The 21,382-nt window shown below is 49.0% G+C and overlaps 2 protein-coding genes across 2 annotated transcripts in view; one reads left to right on the top strand and one right to left on the bottom strand.

Moving 5' to 3' along the window:
* Nucleotides 1-1,759, bottom strand: part of RSPH14 (radial spoke head 14 homolog) — a gene marked incomplete at its 3' end in the record, with an annotated part of 76,911 nt that extends 75,152 nt beyond the window's left edge. Inside the window, exons 1-2 of the mRNA XM_084254296.1 lie at nucleotides 1,555-1,759; nucleotides 128-230 (exon numbers count right to left, since the gene is read on the bottom strand). Of these exons, the coding sequence (XP_084110422.1) occupies nucleotides 128-230; nucleotides 1,555-1,753 (302 nt within the window). The 5' untranslated portion in view covers nucleotides 1,754-1,759. The remainder of the gene's footprint in view (nucleotides 1-127; nucleotides 231-1,554) is intronic.
* An 8,085-nt stretch (nucleotides 1,760-9,844) lies between these two features.
* On the top strand, nucleotides 9,845-21,044 carry RAB36 (RAB36, member RAS oncogene family; the record flags this gene model as incomplete). The annotated part of the gene is made up of 10 exons (XM_084254176.1): nucleotides 9,845-9,913; nucleotides 13,155-13,246; nucleotides 15,203-15,268; nucleotides 15,696-15,797; nucleotides 16,655-16,719; nucleotides 17,426-17,481; nucleotides 18,328-18,405; nucleotides 18,729-18,819; nucleotides 20,350-20,469; nucleotides 20,980-21,044. The coding sequence occupies 10 exons, from the start codon at nucleotides 9,845-9,847 to the stop codon at nucleotides 21,042-21,044; spliced, it is 804 nt and encodes a 267-aa protein (XP_084110302.1).
* Between the last annotated feature and the right edge of the window lie 338 nt (nucleotides 21,045-21,382).

Raw genomic sequence — 21,382 nt, 5'->3', positions numbered from 1 at the left:
TCTGGCCAACAGAACTCCCTCAGAAGACCAGTGCTACAGATAAAAATTGGTCATTTTAAGGGCATGCCACCTAGGGGAGAGATGTGACTCCAAAGTGTGACATTGGTTTCCAGAGACAGCTGCCCACCTGCCCACGTTGTGGGTCGCCATGATGTGGAGCACCTCAGTGGCCTTTATCCGCACCATATTGTTGGTATCATTCAGCAAATCTTTCAGGCTCACCAGGCAGCCTATGAGGCAGAAAAACTTTTGAATGTTGAGTAGTCTCAGAAAACAACCAACCCAAGTAGTCAACTGGTAAGCCTACATCAAGCAATGAGGATACCTGGGGTTCTGCGTTGGAGTGTGGGGGAAATCATGTTGGTTGCAAAGCATTTCAGAGTCACTGAAGGGGATTCTGTGCGCTAGAAATGTTCACACCAGGGACCGTTTCATCCAATACTCATACATCTCATGCATACTTCCTACCTTCTCTCAAAGCAGGCCACAGTGTTAAGAAAATGGTCTTGTGACCTCCCTAGTGGACTAGGTGTTAAGTCTTAGTACTATCACCATTATGGTCTGAGTTTGATTCCAGGCCAGGCAGCCAACCCACATATGATGCAGCAGACCTCTCAGACCTGTCTTATCCGTTGCTCCCCTTAGCAGTGTATTTCAATAACATCTCCCTGTTCTGTTCCCCACTCTGTCGCTGGTGAATCTTCTCACCCAGGCACCTCTGGCCTATACCTCAGTTCTATGCAAAAAGAAAAAAAGTTAAGAAAAAATGGGGTTGGCATTAAAAAGACCAGGGGTCAAATTCTAATCTTGTCCCAAACTAGTTGTGTATCCTTAAATGGGTTATACCTAGGAATGCCAGACAGACCAAATAAAAGTCCTATTTTATTTTTTTACTGGGCAGTCCTAGCCTACCCTCATCCCCCTTCTCTGAACCTTGGTTTTCTTATCTGTTGGTTGAAGATGCTCCTTCCCTCCGAGGGCGGATGCTGTAAGATAACAGGGGCCCTGTACATGGGGTGATGCTGGCCAGGAACCAGGCTCATTAAGTTGCAACCCTTTATTACTGAAACTCTACCCAGTGGAGTTTCCACCCAAGGCCATGCTAGGACCACATCTTCCTCTGAAATTAAGCCAGCCCTTCAGAAAAGGCCAGAGGGAGAAGTAGGACTCCTCATGTGTCTAATCTCTGGGAAAGGTGTGACATATGCCACTAGAATCACCTCAACTCTTATTTTGGTAATTAGGAGAGTGGGAAACAAGGGACGTAGGTCCCAAATATATGTGTGGTTTCAGCAGGATGCCTGCCAATCCTTCGTGACAGTCGGGAATGAAACAGGTAAATAGGGCTGTTTGGTGGATTTGTGATTAAGCCAGAGTAGGAGGCTGATGTATGGCTCTGGGTCAGCCACTGGTGATGTCCAGACAAACTGATTGACTGGCCAGCAGAGAGGGGTACTATGAAGAGGCCCTGGTCACTGCAGCTCCTCCCCACTTGAGCTTCTCTGACTGTCATCCAGATTCCAGTTGTGGTCACTTGGGCTGGGTCACTCTCACCTATGTTGATGGCCTCGTAGACATGCTCAGGGTCATGCATGAGGTCACACAGAGCCACGAGGGCCTTCAGCCTTGTCAGCAGCACCTCCGACTGCAGCTCCTCGTTCAGCTTGGGCAGGGCTCGACAGCCATAGGCAATGGCAGCCTTAGTGGGGTCAATATCAGGGGGCTGGTACATGGAGATCCGGGCATGAGCCATCTTTCCACATCTGCAGTGGGTAACTCTCTAACTTTCACAATGGAGTTCTGCAGAAACCAGATTCAAAGAACCCCCAAAATTAACATTATTACTATGATATTATTTACAAGTTACTTCTCATGTGATTCTCAAAATTGTGAGTCCAGCTGGAAGGACATTTTTACACAGAAGCAAACAGAGCCTGAGAGAAATGAGGGACTTATTCAAAGTCTCAGTGAGGGTGAGCAGTGACCCCATAGCAAACTCTGTGTTTTACAGAGCGGGTAAGACTGGTAGCCAATGTTCAAATCTGAGTCTAGTCCTATCAGAGACCCATATTCAGACGTTTCAGACATACCCCCCTCCCAAAGGAATTAAGGTTAAAGTGTCATTTGTTTTATCACACACACACATGCTGAGAAACTATAGACTGGCTTAGTAGTTCAGAACCACCTCCAGTCCCAGACCATGGATGGCCCTTGGAAAGAGACCCTTGACTTCCTTTATCAGCCTCTTGCTGCAGCTGCGAAATGGAGATGATAATAGCATCTCCCTCCCTGCCTCCCTTCCTCCCTCCCAGTGTTGTCCGATTAACTGATATTCAGCACACCAGGGCTCCAGATACAGTGACTGTGTTACTGTGTCAGTAGTGGCAGCGGTGGCGGTGGTAGTAAACTGCATTCAGTAGCACTGACAAGACCCAGCATTGGAGGAGTCTACTCTAGTGAAAGAGTTGAGCTAACTCTGACCCGGGGCACCAGCTGTCAAGGGAAGGCCAAGAACAGTCCAGTTTGAGGGACACGGCCATTTTGGACCTGGGCTCCCCTCACAGGGCACAGCGGGCGCTGGGCCTGCCCACCTCCCGGACATAGCTGAGGAATTTCGGCCTCTGACGAGAAAGCCTATGGGGTGAACAGGACTGGGCAGGTGTGAGGGCCCCCCGCTCTGTCCCCGCGCCCCAGTCCAGCACCAGCTGCCTCACCTGCCTCAGCGGATACAATCTCCGTAGAGCTAGGCAGTTGCCAGGCGACCCGGTTGCCAGGCGACCCCGACGGCGTCGCTGCGCGGAGCTGTGTGCTGTCGGCACCTATCACGCAGGCGCGAAGAACTCCGGCCCGGGCCGGCGGAAAAGTAGGGACAAAGATATTTTACAGTAAGGAACAAAGGCGACTAGGTTTCATTCATGGTACAGAAGGGAAGGGAAGGGAAGGATAGGGAAAATTTTGTATGCCTTTAGTCCTCGGAGTAAACCCGTGAGGTGATAACGTTATCCATTTCCAAACAAGAACCTCAGAGATGTTGAGTATCTTTCCCAAAATCACACAGCCCAGATCCCAGGACAGCTAGCTCAGGTCTGTATTCCTTGCCCTGGAGGCTGTCTGTCTGGTAACAACACAGAAAGTCCCCTGCGGTGGATTCAGCACACTACTGGCCAGATCAATTTAAAAAAAAAAAAATTATTGAAGTAACATTGATTTATTCTTTTATATTCTTTTTTATTTTTTTTACATCATTGTTCATTTTAAAACAATATTTGCTTCTCCCCACCCCCTCAGGTGTAGTCCCCATAGAGTCTCCTTCACCAATGCACCCGTGCACCATCACCACAGTCCCCTGTGCTCCTCCCTCCCTCCCTCTCATCCCTCTCCCTGCTCCTGCCCTGCAAGATGTCTCTGATTTATAATTGTCTGGTTTTGTTTTGTTGTGTTTTGTACTGTTGTTTTTTTACACTGATGTCTTATTTGGTTCCCCTGTATTCCTGCTATAAGTGAAACCATCCGATATTTTTCTTTTTCCTGCTGGCTTATTTCACTGAGCATCATTCCTTCTAGTTCCATCCACATTGCTGCAAATGGCATGAGTTTATCTTTTTCGATTGCTGAATAATATTCCATTGTGTATATACACCCCATCTTCTTGATCCAGTCATCTATTTTTGGGCATTTGGGTTGGAAGTAACATTGATTTATAACCTTACATAGGTGTCAGGTGTATAGCATTATAAATCAACATCAGTTTGTACTAGGTTAGGTTCACTAACCAAAGTCTAATTTCCACAATTGACCCCTTTTACTCTACTCGATCCTCTTCCCATTTCACTTCTAGTTGTCACTATTTTGTTCTCTTAGTCTGTTTGTTTTGGGAGTAATTACTATTGAAAGCCAGCCAGACCCGGGCACCACCTGCACAAAACCTTCTCATGGCTCCAGTTTATCAGGACAGAGTTTGTATTCTCAGTCCGCACTCAAAGCATACTAATCGCTTTCTCTTCCCTTTCTCTCTTCCCTGCTAGACCATTCCATCTTTCAGAATTAGAACAAACCAGACAATAAGATCATTCCTCATCAGGCACATGACAGGTTAGAGCTGGAAGGGACTTCTCCCTATATCTAATTCAACCCCTAATTTCCTAGACATTCAGTAGATGTATCTAATCAAGAAAGATGCAAATTATGTGAGAACACCTATACATATTATCCCAAAGAAGCATATATTAAAGAAAAAAATTACCTTAATAAACATTTGGTAAATGTAAAAAAAATGGGGTAAACTTTACTTGTTATCCTTGTGTAGAGACCATGTCAATCCTCTCTGTGTTGTTTTAATTTTAACATACATGCTGCCAAGAAATTTCCAGAATATTTTTAAATGAATAGAAAATGCAAATGTGCATCACATATTGTAAAGGTATTGTATTGTGAGACTTCCGTGTTAGTTAATATATGTATGCATATGTGTTGGTTGTGATATAAACTTTATTTCATATGGTGGATGCATTAACAAGTGTTGAAAATCACTGGAAGTGGAAATCTCACTAGAAAGTGGATTCAAATATGTGGTTCTAGTCATTGCTCTGTCAATGACCACCTGCATGAACCTGGCCAAGGAACTTAGCCCCTCAAGGTCTCCATTTCCTTATCTTCATTTTATTCTTTTAGATAGTCTATTTTTTATTTTTTGCCTTGCCACTATCCCTTATATCTCTGCAACACTTTCCCCTTCCTGCCTACCTCTTAACCTCAGACACCATACTTCATCTATTCATGTCAACTAATTTTATAACTGTCAAGTTTTCTGCTGTGTAAATGTCCGATATTTTCTTTTCTGATTTACATTTTCTGATTTATATTTTCTGATTTACAGCACATAATTTCCTCAAACTCCTTCCATTTTTTTCTGTACATGGCAGCATTTCATCACTTCTTATGGCTGAACAGTATTCCATAGTGTAGATATACCATATCTTCTTGACTCAATCCTCTATCAGTGGAAACTTAGATTGTTTCCATATCCTAGCTGTTGTAAATAATGCTGCAATAAATATTATAGAGCATATAGATTTTTGAGTTGACGGTTTCATGTTCTTTAGATAAATGCCCAAGAAGGGGATCTGGCTGGTTCACACTGTATTTCCATATTTATCATTGATGCCATGGAAAAATATTGCAAATATTTTCTTCTATGCATTTAATTGTTGCATGTTTTATATCTAGATCTTGCATTTATCTTTGAAGTCATTTCTGTGCATGGAGCAAGTGAGTGATACAACTTCATTCTTTTACATGTGTCCATTCAGTTTCCCCAGCACCATTTATTAAAGAGGTGCTTTTCCCCATTGTGTAGTCCTGGCTGCTTTATCATAAATTAAGTATAGATTTATTCCAAGGCTTTCAATTCTGTTCCATGGGTCCATGTGTCTATTTTTTATACCATTGCCATATTGTTTTTAGTACTGTTGCTTTATAGCGTGAAGTCAAGTAAAGTGACACCTTTGTTTCTTATCTGTGATTGTGGAGAGGAAGAGATGAGTGTGGGAAAGACTTCAGGGAGGGATGAACACTGAAATACATCAGATCTGACCTGGGAGGTCCAGACATGGTAGAGCTCTCCATGCTCCAAATTGTTTCTTTTCATTTGAATTATTTATTGACTAGGCAATGTATGCACATAGAGGAACATCCAAGAAGTATGAAAGTAAAATATCTCCTCACTTCCCCAGCCAAAATGGGTTGTCCTCATCTGTGCCAACCACAGGCATCTTTCCAAAGATAGGCTAAACTTACAAGAAAATCCAATTCATTTCCCTTTTAATATAGTTGCAGCATCCCTCACGGTTCCCCATCTTCTTTTTAAAAATTGAGTATTTGTTTATTCACTTAACATTGACTAACTGCCTGCTTAGTTGATGCAGCACATAGATGAACAATGAACTAAACACAAAAGGCTTGCTGTCATTGGTCTCAGAGGAAGGAGAGAGACAATACATATAAACAATGTTATATATATATTTTTTTTTTATAAATTTTATTGTTATATTCCCCATACAATTGCAGCCCCCCATTCTGACCCCAATCCCTCCCCTCCCGCCCCCGCCCCCCTAAAAGTGTCTCTGGTTCATAGTTTTTTGTTGATTTTGATTTTCACTTTCTTATAGTTATTCATTTTCCTGGTCCCTTATTTAAGTTTTCTAGATTCCTGCTATGAGTGAGACCATCCGGTATTTTTCTTTTTCTTTTTGGCTTATTTCGCTGAGCATGATCCCTTCCAGCGCCATCCATGTTGCAGCAAATTGCATGTGTTTATCTTTTTTGAATGCTGAGTAATATTCCATGGTATATATGTACCACATCTTCTTGATCCAGTCATCTATTTTTGGGCATTTGGGTTGTTTCCAAAGCTTAGCTATTGTAAACAGTGCTGCTATAAACATAGGGGTGCAGGTGTTCTTTGGAATTGATGTTTCTGTGTCCTTTGGGTAAATACCTAGGAGTGGAATTGCTGGGTCATATGGAAGCTCTATGTTTAGTAGGTCCAGAAATCTCCACACAGCTTTCCACAGTGGTTGGACCAGTTTGCACTCCCACCAACAGTGCAGAAGAGTTCCTTTTTCTCCACACCCTCGCCAACATTTGTTGTTGCTAGTTTTTTTAATATGTGCCATTCTCACTGGTGTAAGATGGTATCTCATGGTAGTTTTGATTTGCATTTCCCTGATGACAAGTGATGTTGAACATTTTTTCATATGCCTGTTGGCCATTTGCATTTCCTCTTCAGAGAAGTTTCTTTTAAGCTCTTCTGCCCATTTTTTGACTGGATTATTTTCTTTGTTGTTGTTGAGACTCATCAGCTCTTTGCAGATTTTTGTGATCAGTCCTTTATCATTAGTGTTGGGTGCAAAAATGTTCTCCCAGTTGGTGGGGTTTCTCTTTGTTTTTGTTATTGTCTCTTTTGCTGTGCAAAAGCTCTTTAATTTGATATAGTCCCAGCTGTTTATCTTTGCCTTCACTATCACTGCTTTGGGTGATGTGTCTGTAAAGATGTCTTTGATGTGCAAATCACGTAGTGTTTCGCCTATATTTCCTTCTATATATTTTATGGTTTCAGGTCTTATGTCTAGTTCTTTAATCCATTTTGAGTTGATTTTTGTGTATGGTGTGAGGTGGTGGTCAAGCTTCATTCTTTTGCATGTAGCGACCCAGTTTTCCCAGCACCATTTATTGAACAAACTTTCTTTGCTCCAATGCATAGTCTTTGCTCCTTTGTCAAAGATTAGTTGACCATAAACCTGTGGGTTTATTTCTGGATTTTCTATTCGATTCCATTGGTCTGTATGTCTGTTCTTGTTCCAATACCATGCGGTTTTGATGATTATGGCTTTGTAGTATAGTTTGAAGTCTGGGAGTCTGATGCCTCCATTCCCTTCTTTTTTTTTCAGGAGAGCTTTGGCTATTCGGGGTTTTTTGTGATTCCATATGAATTTCATCAATAATTGTTCTATTTCTTTGAAGAATGACATTGAAATTTTGATTGGAATAGCATTGAATCTGTATATTGCTTTTGGAAGGATGGCCATTTTAATAATGTTTATTCTTCCAATCCATGAGCAGGGGATGTCTCTCCATTTCTTTGTGTCTTCTTCTATTTCTTTTAACAGTGTTTTATAGTTTTCTTTGTATAGGTCCTTTACCTCTTTTGTTAGATTTATTCCCAAATATTTGATTTTTTTTGTTTCAATAACAAAAGGGATGGTCTTTTTGATTTCTTCTTCTTCAGATTTATTGTTTGTGTATAGGAAGGCTACTGACTTTTGCGTGTTGATTTTGTATCCTGCCACTTTACTGAACTGATTGATGAGTTGAATTAGCTTTTCTGTGGAGTTTTTGGGGTTCTCTATGTATAATATCATATCGTCTGCAAATAGTGATAGTTTGACTTCTTCTTTTCCTATTTGGATTCCTTGGATGTCTTTCTCTTGTCTTATTGCCCTGGCAACAATGTTATATATTATGTGAGAATATAGTTAAGTGTCTGGAAGAATCAAAGCAGAAACAAGGGTTGGGAGGATGCTGCAGTGTAAATCGGGTGCCTAGAGGAGGCCTCATCTGGAGATGACATCTGAGCAAATTCGAAGGAGAGGATCAATGTGGATATCTGGTGCAAGAGCAGTCCAGGTTTAGGTAACAGTCAGTGCAAATACACCAGTGCCTGGCATGTTGGAGCAACAGCAAGGAGGCAAGTGGAGCATAAGTAGAACGGAGGGAAGAAGTGGGAGAGTAGTTGGTGATGAGAGAAAATGGGGCTGGGGCAAACCATATGGAATTCTTGGGCCACTTGTAAAGATTTTATTTCTGAGAGATATGAGGAGCATTGGAGAGTTTGGAGGCGGGGATTGACATGATCTGATTGACGTGTGTTTTAACAGAAGGAATCCCTGTTAAACTGGGAATCAGATAGGGGTGAGGGTGAAAACTGGGAGACCAATTAAGGGGAGTAAAAAGACGATTGTTTGGACCAGGATGATACCAATGGAAGAGGGAGGGAGACGATAGCGGACCAATTTTCAGGGTAGAACATACAGGATTTACTGATAGATCCATTACAGGGTGTACAGAAAAGAGTGAAAGGCTGTTGGAGATCGCTTCATGCTATATTATACTAAAAAAAAACACGAACTATTCAGATAATCGGAAAACATTTACTGTATGATGAAACTAAGTACTTAAACACTTCACATAATCTCTACCACCCTTTGCGCCACCAATCCTCCCAGTCATGGTGATCATAGAAGATGCTGCGCCAGTGTAAGGGCAGCCTTTACTCAGACCCTGCCCAAGACAGAAAGGCTCCACCCCCAAACTGCTTGGCCCCGCCCACCGACCGCCTAGCCCGGCCTAGTTGCCATGGTGATCAATGGAGCGGGGGCTGCGTCCTGGGAGCTGCCTAGTCCGGAGTCTGCCACTCCCGCGAGGCTCTGGTTGCTATAGTGATCGCTGTGGGGCTGGCCGCCCTTGAGACGCTTTCCTCGGTCAGGTCCGCCCAGACCCCGCCCCCAACGATCCTGATTGGACAGATGCCGGCAGTTCCCGCGTGGCCCTCGTTGCCGTGGTGATCGCCGCCCAGGGTACCGGGGATCTAGGCCGCGCGGAGCCTGGAGCTTCTGCAGCCGCCGTGGGTGAGTCCGCCGCTCCCTCTGTCCCACCCTCCGCCCACCCCAGTGCGGGCACGACCCGGAACCCGGGGGCGGGAGTGCGCCGCGTTCCCCTCCCACCTCCCACTCACCGCCATGACCTGACGCTGTGACTGCCTCATATCCTGAGCTCCTGCCCTAGACCAGGCTGGTTCTGGTCCTGGAGGAGACTCAGGTTCTCCTCCCCATTTGAACCCTAGGGTCCCCAGCCTACCCAGAGGCTTCATCCCTTACAGACTAGAAACTGGGGACCCCTCCCCCCTCTACTTCCACCTTTCTATTCACCCCGCCCCTTCATGAGGCACAACCTAGCCTATGTGCCAGGCCTCAAGCCTCATACCCTAGTGATAAGCGCAGAGAGGGGTTTTGCCTGGTTGGAAAACCAAAAGGAGACCCGGAACTTCCTGACTCTCAGGCAGGCCTGTTTCCCTTCTCCACACCCCAATACTACCTGCAGATTGAGGGACATTACCTGACTTCCCATGTCCAGATGACCTCTGGATGATATGCCTGAGAGAAACGGAGGCTTGGATCTGGTTTTAAAACTGCTGAAAGGTTAAGCATAAACTTGCAGGTGAGTCCCCAGGGATTTGCAGACTCCCTAACTCTCTTTCCCCTGGTTGGGTCCACAGGACTCTGGAAGGATGAGGTCCTCCCTGACGCCTTTGGGGCCCCCTGTGAGCCGGGACCGCATCATCGCCAGTTTCCCTAAGGTAGAGAGTCTCTTAGGTCAGCGCCTTCTGGGTGCACTGCGCTCCTGACATTCAGCTTTCTACATTCAGCTTCCCCCCTCTCCCACCCCACTCACCAGAACAAAGCAGGTGAAAGGGGGCGGTCAGTCCTTGCTGACAGGCCCCTGGGACTTATCATATTTCCTGAGAAGCTGGGAGAGTTGGCATTGACATACCCAAGGTGGGTCAGCAAATTAAGGAGGCAGTGAGGCATAGAGCTTAAGGACATGTACTCAGTCCCAAGTGAAGGCTGACCCTGTCATTAATGGGCAACCTCTCAGAGCTGCTGATTCATAATAATTCCTCTTACATAAAGTGCATAGCTCATGGTAAGTAGTAGTTCCCATGTAGCCAGGCTTGCTGCTGTATGCATTATTACTACGTTTATCAAAACAGCACTTTAGTTTCCTGACGCCAAATTCAGGGTTCTCCCCCTTTACCCTTCAGCCTTTAGTTTCTGCTGAAAACTCACAGTTCTCTGCCATCTGTAGTAAAATCCAATTTTAATTGCATCTAGTAATTCATCTCGGTACAGCCTCTATAAGAGACAGTGGGACAATATTCCCCATCATTGCAGAAGCCCCACCATCTAATGCAACCATTCAAGGTCAGACAATGGGGTAGTTTGTAAAGCAGAAGGTCAGACACAATGTATGTAAGTGTCCTCCTGGAGGGAACTACTTAGCAAACTACTACTTCCTAACCCAGATGCAAGGAAAGATGAGGCACCTTTTCAGCTGCTGATGTGCCATGAGAGCTAAAGTAAATTAAGTGAAAATGCAAGGAATGGAGAATTGTGTGTTGCAGCCTCCTATGTGTGAAAAAAAGGAGAGGGGAGAAAAGAAACAAGCGACTGTTTACAGTGCATTAGGTATCTCTGGAAGGAGGCATAAAATCCTTGTGGCTTGAGACAGGCATGGAGGGAGACCTTCTCCATGGAGTGGCCTTTTGTCTGTGCTCCAGTCAGTGAGAAGGAAGAAGGTGACAGTAGGCTGTGGGTCTTTGGGGGCTACAATCGTTCCTCCTCCCTCTTTTCTGCCTCCTCTCCTCCATGCACCACACAGAAATCATAAGTGCCTCAGACCCACAGACAATTCCTCCAGGGTTTTCAGTCTCAGCTGAGACCCAGGCAGTTGCTTTAGAGTGTGACAGTAGTACCAGGGATGACAGAGACTATTATTTAATGAGTCCAAAGGAAGGGAAGTGTGATTGTCACAATGCAGTCCAGGTCTCAAGGGTTGAAAGACCCCATTTACAGAGCAGGACAACTAATCTCAGAAAGGTCAGGCAGGCTGTGAATGTCACCACAGCTGGGTGTGGTAGAGCAGGGACTTGACCCAGGTGTAGTGACTCCAGACCTCCTATTTTCCTCTTTCCCAGGAGGCAGCCTGGGCATCCCTCCTGTTTTCAAACAGGGTGAGATTCTCCCCCTCTTACCTGTGCAGTCAGGGGTCACAGGCCACTGCTGGCCAAGTTCATGCTGCACTCCAGGGCCACACAACTTCAGACCTGAGAAGTTGACAGTCAGGTGGGGCACATCCTACCCCCAACTCCATGTCCTTCAATTCCTCTGTCTCTAAAATCAGCTTACACATCCAACCCAACCTTCCTTATTACACTTCGAATTTGTTCAAAACAGTGGAATTCCTCTATTCACCACTCTCTAGACAGCCCCCAGCTTGAAGCTGATGTGGAAGTCAACAGGAAAAAGCAGCCATCCCTCTCATGGGGTAGCTGAACTTTCCCTGTGAATGTGGGCTGCTGGGTGAAGCAGTTACCGCATTATCCATTTAATCCTCCAGTGAAGCATAAACAGCTGCTGTTATGACTGTCCCAGCTTTATAGATGAGGAAACTGAGGTCCAGTGAATTTCATGACTTGCCTGTTTGCAAAGCTCTTTCCACTATCCCTGCTGCCTCAGTCTCCCAGCAGCTGAGAGAACAGATGGGCCAGAGCAGAGTCCATGTCAGTGCCTGAGAAGAAACACTAGGGTAAGGGATAGGGCCTCCATCCTTGCTGCAGTGCAGCTGAGGTCCCCACGGTGTGCTGAAGGACAGTGCCAGTGGCTCAGGGGACCACTGTCATATCCTACAGAGCACTCCAGCCGTCTCCACCTATGCCCTTCTCCCCACATGCTTGCGATGGTCCATACTTAGCCTTCGCCAACGTGATAGCAGAATGTATGGACATCTTAAGTGTTTAATGTCACTTTTTCTAATTATTAACAAATATGTATTCAATGTGTGTTATGGCATTATTGAGCTTAGTGTGTGCCAGGTTAGCTCTGTGCTGATAGCTTTACAAACAGGGTCTCATTTTATCCTCCCAAGTCTCTGAGGTTTTTTTTTTTAAAGATTTATTTATTTATACAAGAACTGGGGTACAGGCCAGAGGTGCGGAGGGTGAGAGAATTCACCAGAGGAAGAGCAGGGAGCAGAGCAGGCAGACGACCAAAACACTACTGAGGGGAGCAGCGGGTGAGACAGGAGAGGTTTGCCACAACATGTGGGTATCTCCCTGGCCGACCGGGAATCGAGCCTGCACTGTAGAGGCTGAGGACAGCTTCACAGCGCTGCACTCAACCCACTGCGCCACCAGGGAGGCCCGTCTCTGAGGTTTTATAGAGGGGGAAATTAAAGTTCAGAGACATTAGGCCACTGCCCATGGTCACACAGTGACCATGAGTGGACACAGATCTTCCTGATCCTAAAGTTCCAGCTTTTAAATCACTGCCCATCTGAATCTTCCAGGAAAAGGGGCAGTGACTTCCAGGACATTTTCCATGTACATATGTGCATACTTTTTAAACAAAAATGGCATCAGAGATCATTAAGAGGTATGGAAGGATCTTGGAGTTAATAGGAAACTTCCAGTCCATCCCTTGTCTCGCCAAGAGGTCCAGAGAGAACAGAGTCCTGCCACACACTCACAGAGGGAACACCTGTTCCCATCTAGAGAGACCTGGGGTCTGGCCTTTCCTGCCGACTAACCTCTGCTGTTCCTCCTTGGGACTCACAGTCCACTGGAGTCCCAAGACCTCTGACAAGCTCAGGGACAGATGTGACAGAAGAATCAGGGAAAGCTAAGGCACCTGCCAGCCTCATCTGGCAGTGGAGGACAGGAATGCTGGCAAGTAAGTCACCACCTAGCTGCCTGCTCAGTGATGGAGCCACAGCTTTGCAAGGTGTTCTGTCCACCTGTCTATGTGTCTGTCTCTTTCCAGTGGTACACACCTGCTGCCTGCCTGCAGCTCAAGGAGCACTTCCACGGCCAGGTCAGCACTGCCTGCCAGCGCGGGAACACGGGGACTGTTGGGTGAGCATCGTCATTCCAGGGGGTGCAGGGTGTGGTAGGAGGCAAAAATGAGTGTGTGAGTGGACAAATGAAACACTGGTGCAATCCTACAGGCCTGGCCTGAAGGTGATTGGGAGTTTGATCTGCCTATACCTGGACACACCTCTGCCACGTACAACAGCATTCCTTTCCCCAGCGAGTCGTGCACGTGAGTGCTTAGCCAGAAATCTCAGCACATGTCTGTTGCCTGTGCCTGCAGTGTCTTTCCTACTCTTCAGGTCTCATTATGTGTCAGGTCCCCTGGGGGCTACTCTGAGGCTCCCACAACTGTCTCCACCCAGCCTGGGCTGGGTGAGGTATCTCTCCTGTGTCCAAACCACACTTATCTCATGGAATTGGGGGTTGGTCTGTCTGGAGTCCTTATTTGAGGGCCAACGCCATGTCTGCCCTGTCCCTGCCTCAGCTACACCTGGCCCTGCTGACATGGGGTCTTGTAACAGTCTGGTACAAGAGCCAGCTTTCGCCGCAGCCTGAGGACCTCCCAGCCAACTCAGGGGGTTGGGTGAGCTCACAGTTGTCACACAGGTGAGGGGAGGCCTTGACAGAGACCCAGGTCCCAGTTTGCCCAGTTCCCAAGGCAGCACAAAGTGAGGCAGGGGTCAAGTCAGAATGGTCAAAGCACCATGGTCTGGGGTGAGAGGAATGGCCACTGGCTTGGGGAATACTGATTTTTTCAAGGTTTATTTATGTATGCCTACAAGAACTGGGGTGTAAGCCAGAGGTGCAGGTGGTAAGAGGATTCACCAGAGAGAGTGGGGAGCAGATCAGGTGATCTACTGAAATACACTGCTGAGGGCAGTGAAATACACTGCCATGTGGGTTGCCCCCTGGCTGGCCAGGGATCGAACTCCTGCTGCAGTGTCTGGGGATAGCCTGATAGCTCTGTCTTTAAACCCTGTGCCACCAAAGAGGCCTGGGAGTGCTGATTCTATACCTGGTGCTTCACACAGTTTCTCCATGACCCTTCTCTATACTGTGGGAAGTGGGGGAATTGGGCATAGATGATCCCCCATGACACCTCAGCAGTACCTTTTCTCCCTCATCTGAGAAGGAGAGTCAGGGATTCCTTGTCCCAGGATTAGGGGCTGCCTGGGAGCAGAGGAGACACAGCCCCTACCCCTGCAGACAAGGCTGGTGGGCTGCACTAGGTCCCTGGGTAACGCAGTGCCTTGCTGTCTGCAGGTGGAGGATATTTAGCCAGGTTGGTGGCTTTCACTACCTGAGGTCCTTTGGCATGAGCTGCAGAAACCCTTAGGGAACACTACTGCAGGACACACACAGTGAGCAGGATCCCCAGATAGCCCGGGAGCCACAGAACCAATACCACAAGCCACAGCCCAGACATGTTCTTTCCGTGACATGCCCCTTGGCCTTGCCTGGCCCTTACAGACATCTCCAGGGCACTGGTGACAATGGTGTCCCAGTCAGGGAGTGTCTGCTTACAAAGAACAAGGAGCATAAGCCTGGGGCATAAGCCCTAGGGCTGGGTAGGAAGGTGAAGGGTTCTGCCCCTTGTGCCTGTGACCCCTACACATGGGCACTGTGTCTGTACCCTCAGTGTACTCCAGGTTCCTGGCTGCACCCCAGCTCGGGCGTGGCCTGACCTGGGGCTCCTCCCTTTGCTTCCTCAGCCTGCTTCTAATTCTTAGAAGCCTGCTTCTAATTCTTACAACAGAGACTTGGGTCCATTGGTATCAGAGTACCACACCAGGGGTAGCGGGCCCCCAGAACAAATGCAGATTCTCCCACCCTTTCTTCGAGGGCCAGGGTGGGGCCAAGGGTTTCAGCAGGTGGCACAACCCCTGTCCAGAATAGAAGGATGGCTTATGGGTGGGGATTACAGGAAAGGAAGGGCCTGTGTGTGTGAAGATGCTTTTGTGACCATGCTTGAGAGTAATTTGCACATATTCCTGACAGGCTCAAACTCTCCAAGGTGGTTGTCCTCGGCGATCTATATGTGGGCAAGACCAGCCTCATTCACAGGTACCTCGGCCACACCTCCCCACACCAAGTTGCTACTCCTTTGCCTGAGGTAGCAATGTGTCCAAGCTGTGTAACTATTGGGAACGACACCTTGGAGGAGGTGCAAGACACTGGGGAAGGTGGCAGGGTCAGGTTGAGAGTCGGCATCCCAGGATGTTGGCGTTTGGCATACCTTCCCCCGGGAGCCATGGGCTCACACCAAACCATACTTCCTGCGAATGGACCCCCAGTTTCTCTTCACCATTCCTGACTGGCAGTGTTGGCTACGGCCTCCCTTCCCCACATGCTTCTTGTTGGGGCTCCCTCCAGCCTTGGTCTGGTTTCCTCTGAGAAAAAAAATGCGAACTTTTTGTTGTATCCAGACTTTCACTGTTATGAATGAAGCTTTTGCACACAGCCTCTCTGATGACTTCCTCGGCTCCCACAGGTTTTGCAAGAATGTTTTTGACCGTGACTACAAGGCCACCATCGGGGTAGACTTTGAAATTGAGCGCTTTGAGATAGCTGGGATTCCCTACAGCCTCCAGATGTAAGTTGCCATGATGTCACCGTTTCCTGCATGACTTGTGGTGGACTTTGAGGAGACCCATGAGGGAGGCCTTGGCTAGCTCTTTCTCAGCTGCCCTGTGGTGCTCAGTGGGGACCCATTTAGACAAGCCGGACCTGGGTGGCATTGTGAAGCTTGGTTTCTAGGTTCCAAGACCCTAGGTTCCAAGACCGCCTCTGCCCTGATGGGCATTGAATGTTAGTTATTGAATGTGAGAAAGTCCTCACAGTCTTGAGTGCCCACCCACCCATGACCTCCCATGAGGCCTCTGCCTCCCCAAGCTCTGACTCTGTGCCCCGGCCCTTCCCCCACCAGGCCCTCTGTGATCCCACTTGCCAGGCCAGCATGGTTGCCTCTGGAAAGTCACCTCAGGCCTCTGAATTTCTGTTCCCATCTGGAAGACAGAGCTCTGATGGAGGCCACACAATCTACGTGCCTTCCTCAGGCCTGACACATTCTCCCTTTCACAAAAATGCTCTCTACTCCCCTACCCCCTCTCCCTCTATCTCCTTCCCTGCCAGACCCAATGCCTCTGCCTCTTTGTGGCCCACTGAATTTAGGCTGTCCCTGTTTTCCTCCCCTGGCACTGAGAGGATGCTTTCAGCCTGCCCATGCTCTACAGCTCTGCCCTCTCCTGCCTGGGTCTTCTGCCTTCATGTTCTGCATGGCTGCCCCTGCACCCCTTGCCCTTACCTGCTGACATTTACCAGGCCTCTGCCTTTGCCCCCTACTCTTTTCTCTCACCCTGGGTGTGTGAGCCCTCGAGTCTGCTGGTTCAGACCACTGCAGCTACTTAATCTGTCACCTTTTGTTTTCTCGCTCTCTCTCTGCTGGCACAGCTGGGATACAGCAGGACAGGAGAAGTTCAAGTGCATCGCATCCGCCTACTACCGAGGTGCCCAAGGTAAGAAGCCCGGTAATGGCAGTGGCCCTCAACCAGGTGCAGCAGGGAGCTCCCACTCTGGCGCTCAACAACAAGAAGCCCTCTGCACCAAACCTGTCCTCAGGACCCGCTGAGGAGACACCTAGGCTGGTCCTCGGGCACAAGGAATCCACCTTCCAGCCAGGGCCTGAGCTAGCCCTGACAATCACATCCTAATTTAGGGACCTGTGATGGTGCTCCTTATAAGTATCAACCCCATTTTCAGCCCAGGGAAATACTCAGGGAAGAGCTTGTCTAGAGACCCCAGAAAGGAACAGAATCAATTCCAGGGGGTGGTGGGGGAGAGGTTGGACCAGAGTGGAGGGGAGGAGGTGGACCACAGGAGGACTGCCCTCCAGGCAAGACCTCCTAAACGACTCTCAGTAGTTTAGGCCCTCACCGAGCCCCCTTAGCTATAACTGGCACAGGGAGATTTGAACTCAGGAGCCCACAAATTCATCTTGCCTCCCTGTGTCCCCCCTATGCCTAGGGTCAGAAAGGGGCAGCCATGGGGTAGCTCCTCATTGTGGGGTCTAGGGCTGAGTGCCTGAGGGGCACCCTCACAGTTCCACAAAAGCTGGGCTCTTCCTGGGAGCAGGGAGAGTCCCGGGGGTCTTGTCACTCTGTATTTGCCTCACATGTTGCTGAGCAGTTGCTGAGCAGTTCTTGCTTCCACCTGTGTGTGCAGTGATCATCACCGCCTTTGACCTCTCTGACGTGCAGACTCTGGAGCACACCAGGCAAGTGTGGGACTCTGTGACCCCCAAGATGCTGGTCTCAGGAAGTGGCCTAGAAGTGGCCAAGCCCAGGCCAGTGGACTGAGCCCCTACATGTGGCCGGGTTCATTTGTTAGGACCAACTGCCCACTGGCCACCTGCTATTCAGGCACTTTTTTAATCCCTCAAGATTTGCACCCATCTGCTGAGACCAGGGCCAGCTCAGGGCCTGCCAGTGCCATTTCATGGGTCTCTATGCGCAGAAGGGCCATCTTGAAAGCCTTCATCATCATGGGATGAGGGCCTCACATTTTCACTTTGCTGTAGGCCCTGCCAGTTATATAGCCAATGCTGTCTGAGGTGACAGAACTAATCAGGCACTTGCTGTTTGGGCTGAGATGTGGGCAAGAGAGTTGGCAGCATGACTCAATCTTGCTTCAGCTCAGAATCATCCAGCTAATGAGCCAAAGCCTCTTTTTTTTTTAACCTTACTTTTGTTTGAGGCACTCATAGCTGACATTTCCCAGGACCTTTGGGGAGTCCAGGGGATGGTTTCAGTTGACCAAAGTGCAGGACTCAACCGAGTTGACACTGGGCCAGGGAAGGGCTAGGCCAGGACAGAGTCTTCCCGTCCCCTGCCGGGTGCCTTCACATTCCCACCCCTTCAGTCTAGAAGAGGCCCTTTCTGCTGCAGGATGAGTGCCCCAATCAAGGAAAGTCAAAATGTCCTTCCTACACCTCCTAGCTCTGTGCTCCCAGCTCTGGGGAGGACGCTGGTATGCACCTCTGTCCCCTGGTCTTCCTTGGGCCCTCTAGGTGAGTGAGTGGAGGGACGCATCTCTCAGCCCATCTCCTCTCTGTGCATTCCAGGCAGTGGCTGGAGGATGCACTGAGAGAGAATGAGTCAGGCTCCTGCTTCGTGTTCCTTGTAGGAACCAAGAAGGACCTTCTGGTGAGCAAAGTAGAGCTGGAGGCCTGGGTGGCCCTTGGGAAAATGCATCTGCTTTCAGCCCCAGCTTGAGGAGGGGGTGGGTGGCACTGATGTGCCCAGATGGGAATTTGAAGAATACAGGCCCTGGAACTGAAAGTTAGGAGCACTCTAGCTCCCTGTGCGCATCTCATCAGAGAAGAGTAGCTGGGACTCACCAACCCCTGGGCCAGCATCCCCAAGGCCCCCACACTGGGGAGGGAGGAGGCACAGCGGGCAGCTACTCCCCTGGGTACCTCCCTATAGGAGGTCCCGGGGAGCTGGGTCAGGAGGACCACTTCTCCCAGTCAGGGGCGGCGTGTGAGCAAGTGGAAGCGGAGGCTGTGCGCCTGGCCAACCAGTTGCAGGCGGAGTACTGGTCAGTGTCAGCCAAGACGGGTGAGTGGGTGCAGAATTGTCAACATGGGAGGTTCAGGGCCAGCTGTGGGAGGCTCTTGTGTTTCCTTCTGCAGCTCTAGTATATATCTAGGTCATAGTCCAGATGTGCTATAACTGCAAGACCATTTGTTGCCTGAGAAGAATCTCTTCCCCTCTGGAAGGGACAGGAGGGATAGTGATACCTGCCCCTGGGCCTCTGTGTTCTCTAGTGCAGCCCCCACACCACCTGTGAGGCAGCTCTGTTCTTTTCCCATGAAGTCTCTTCTAGGGTCATGGGAGGAAGTGGCAGGGATGGGATGAGAACATCTGTAACCACTACACCATCCTGTCCCCAATCTGTGGCAGCTGCGTGGGAGGCCCCCCCAGCACACACAGAAGTCCCATCCCTTCCCCAGGTGGCATGGCTGCCCTGAAAGGGTATTCATGCCCCCTTAGCCCTCATCCAGTCTACTCCTTTGCCACACTGCGCCCTTGACCCCTAAGTCACCTTCACCCATGGGCCACCGTTTACCCTACCCCCAGACAAGATCTCTAATGTCTCTGAGCCTCAGTGTTCTCATCTGCTAAGCGGGGTGATGCTAACTATCTCATTTTGCTTTTAATGAACAAAACATGTTTTACATTACAAAAATCACGTGTATTCACTGAGGAAAAATTAGAAAATGCAGAGAAGCAAATAACAGACTTTGAAAACAGGTTATCGGGACATGAAATGAAATAACATGCAGTGCCTGATGTTTAGTAGTCCCCAGAGACTGGGAACTCAGGAATGTGTCTGGTAGTCCTTGCTCAATGCTGCTGCAATGGATGTCTGGCCAGGGACTGGGTGAGGTGGCAGCAAGAGTGCTGGGGACCTGGGGTGGAGGCACCACGGGCCCAACACAAAAATGTGGCAGAACCCAGAGTACTCTGCCCCTCCTGACAGTGTCCCTGTGCCCTGTGAGTACCCTGCCTGCCTATTAGAGTGCCAGAACATTCACTGAGAGCTTCCTGGGGGCCAAGCAGGATCTTCCCGCACTGTTGTACAGGGTGTTAGCTGCACAAGCTCAGTGTGCATGTTGAGGGCTGGAGCCTGATGCTGTGCCCAGATGTGTGGCCTCCACATGGGGGCTAAGAGGACTTAAATGCTCACAGCTACCCATTAGACATGTGCTCAAAAGTGACAGGAGAGCAGGTACAACAGTGTCTGTACATCCCAGCACCTGGCCCATAGGAGGTACTCAGTAGCTATTGAATAGAATAGATGCTGGAAAACTGACAGAGATTTAAGGGAGATTCTGTGGCAGATGGCAGAGTCAGGAGGCACCTGGGACAGATGTGAAACCAGGCTGACAGGCCCATCCCCTGTGCTCTGCTGTTTGGAGCTGCACTCCCATGTGGTGGTGGTGACCATCAGAACTGCTCTGGAAGAGGCCACGTACCAGCCAGAGGTTGGCTGCCCTGGCTCCCATGTGAGCCAGCTCCCAACCAAATGCACCTGTGGGTGACAGCAGAGGCGGGCAGGGTCATGGCTGTCTCGTGGGCCCACAGGGGAGAATGTGAAGGCGTTCTTCAGCCGTGTAGCTGCCCTGGCGTTTGAGCAGTCGGTGCTTCAGGACCTGGAGAGGAGAAGCAGTGCCCGGCTCCAGGTCGGCGATGGAGACCTCATCCGTGCGTACAGGCGGCATGTCAGGGCTGGGAGCAGGCTGTGGCCTAAAATCCATGTCCACCTTCTCCCTGCCCCAAGCCCAAGCGAGATCCTTAACTTAGCTCTTTCTGCTGCCCTTTGGTGGGTCTCCCTGGGCTGTCCTTTCTCCTGTCACTCTGATATCAGTTCCGCAGACTCTGCGACCCTGCCCGCCAACTCAGAACACCCTTCTCCCCAACCTCCCAGGTTTCCTTGTCCTCCTGCTTGTGGGCTTGCCTAGGCAGCCCTAGCTCCATGGAAGTGTCCTGACTGTGGGTGCTCCTAATCTATGCCTTTGCCCTTTCTATTCCACCACCTGGAATGCGTTCCGGGCCTCCTGGCCTATGCTAGGTCACCAAGGTCTTGGATAAGAGGCCTTAGGGGTTCAGGCTCATGAATCTAACCATCAGTCACAAGGATATCCATGGGGGTGCCTTACCCAATGTAAGCATTGGGTGTTTGGTTGATGCCAAGTGACTTCTCCCTTTGTACAGGGATGGACAACAGTCTACCTAAGGCCCAGGAGAGCAAGAGGCCTACCAGCCTGGGTTGCTGTTAGCTGGAGTCTGCATCAGAGTCCTCCATTCCTTTCACATGCACAGATAGTGGTTCCCGTGACTGGAGAGGAGACATGGAGGCTGAGCTCTATGACTTGTCTGCCTGGAAAGACCCTCAGGACTGCCCAGCTGAGGGTGTGGGCACTGGTAATCATCTGGAAAGCCACTCATACCTACAGAGACACCAGGCAGTACCCCTTCGCTTTGAGAGATCTCAGGACTGCAGACATGGGACATTGCACCACACGGCCTACATCCCTTGCCCTCAGCACACATCAGAAGTCCACCTTGGCACACTTTTCCGGCTTCCTAGACTGGCCTCAGAATCCTCATCTCAGTG

The sequence above is a fragment of the Talpa europaea genome, assembly GCF_964194135.1.
Source record: "Talpa europaea genome assembly, chromosome: 14".
Lineage (NCBI taxonomy): Eukaryota > Metazoa > Chordata > Mammalia > Eulipotyphla > Talpidae > Talpa > Talpa europaea.
This window is presented reverse-complemented; position numbering and strand designations above follow the sequence as displayed.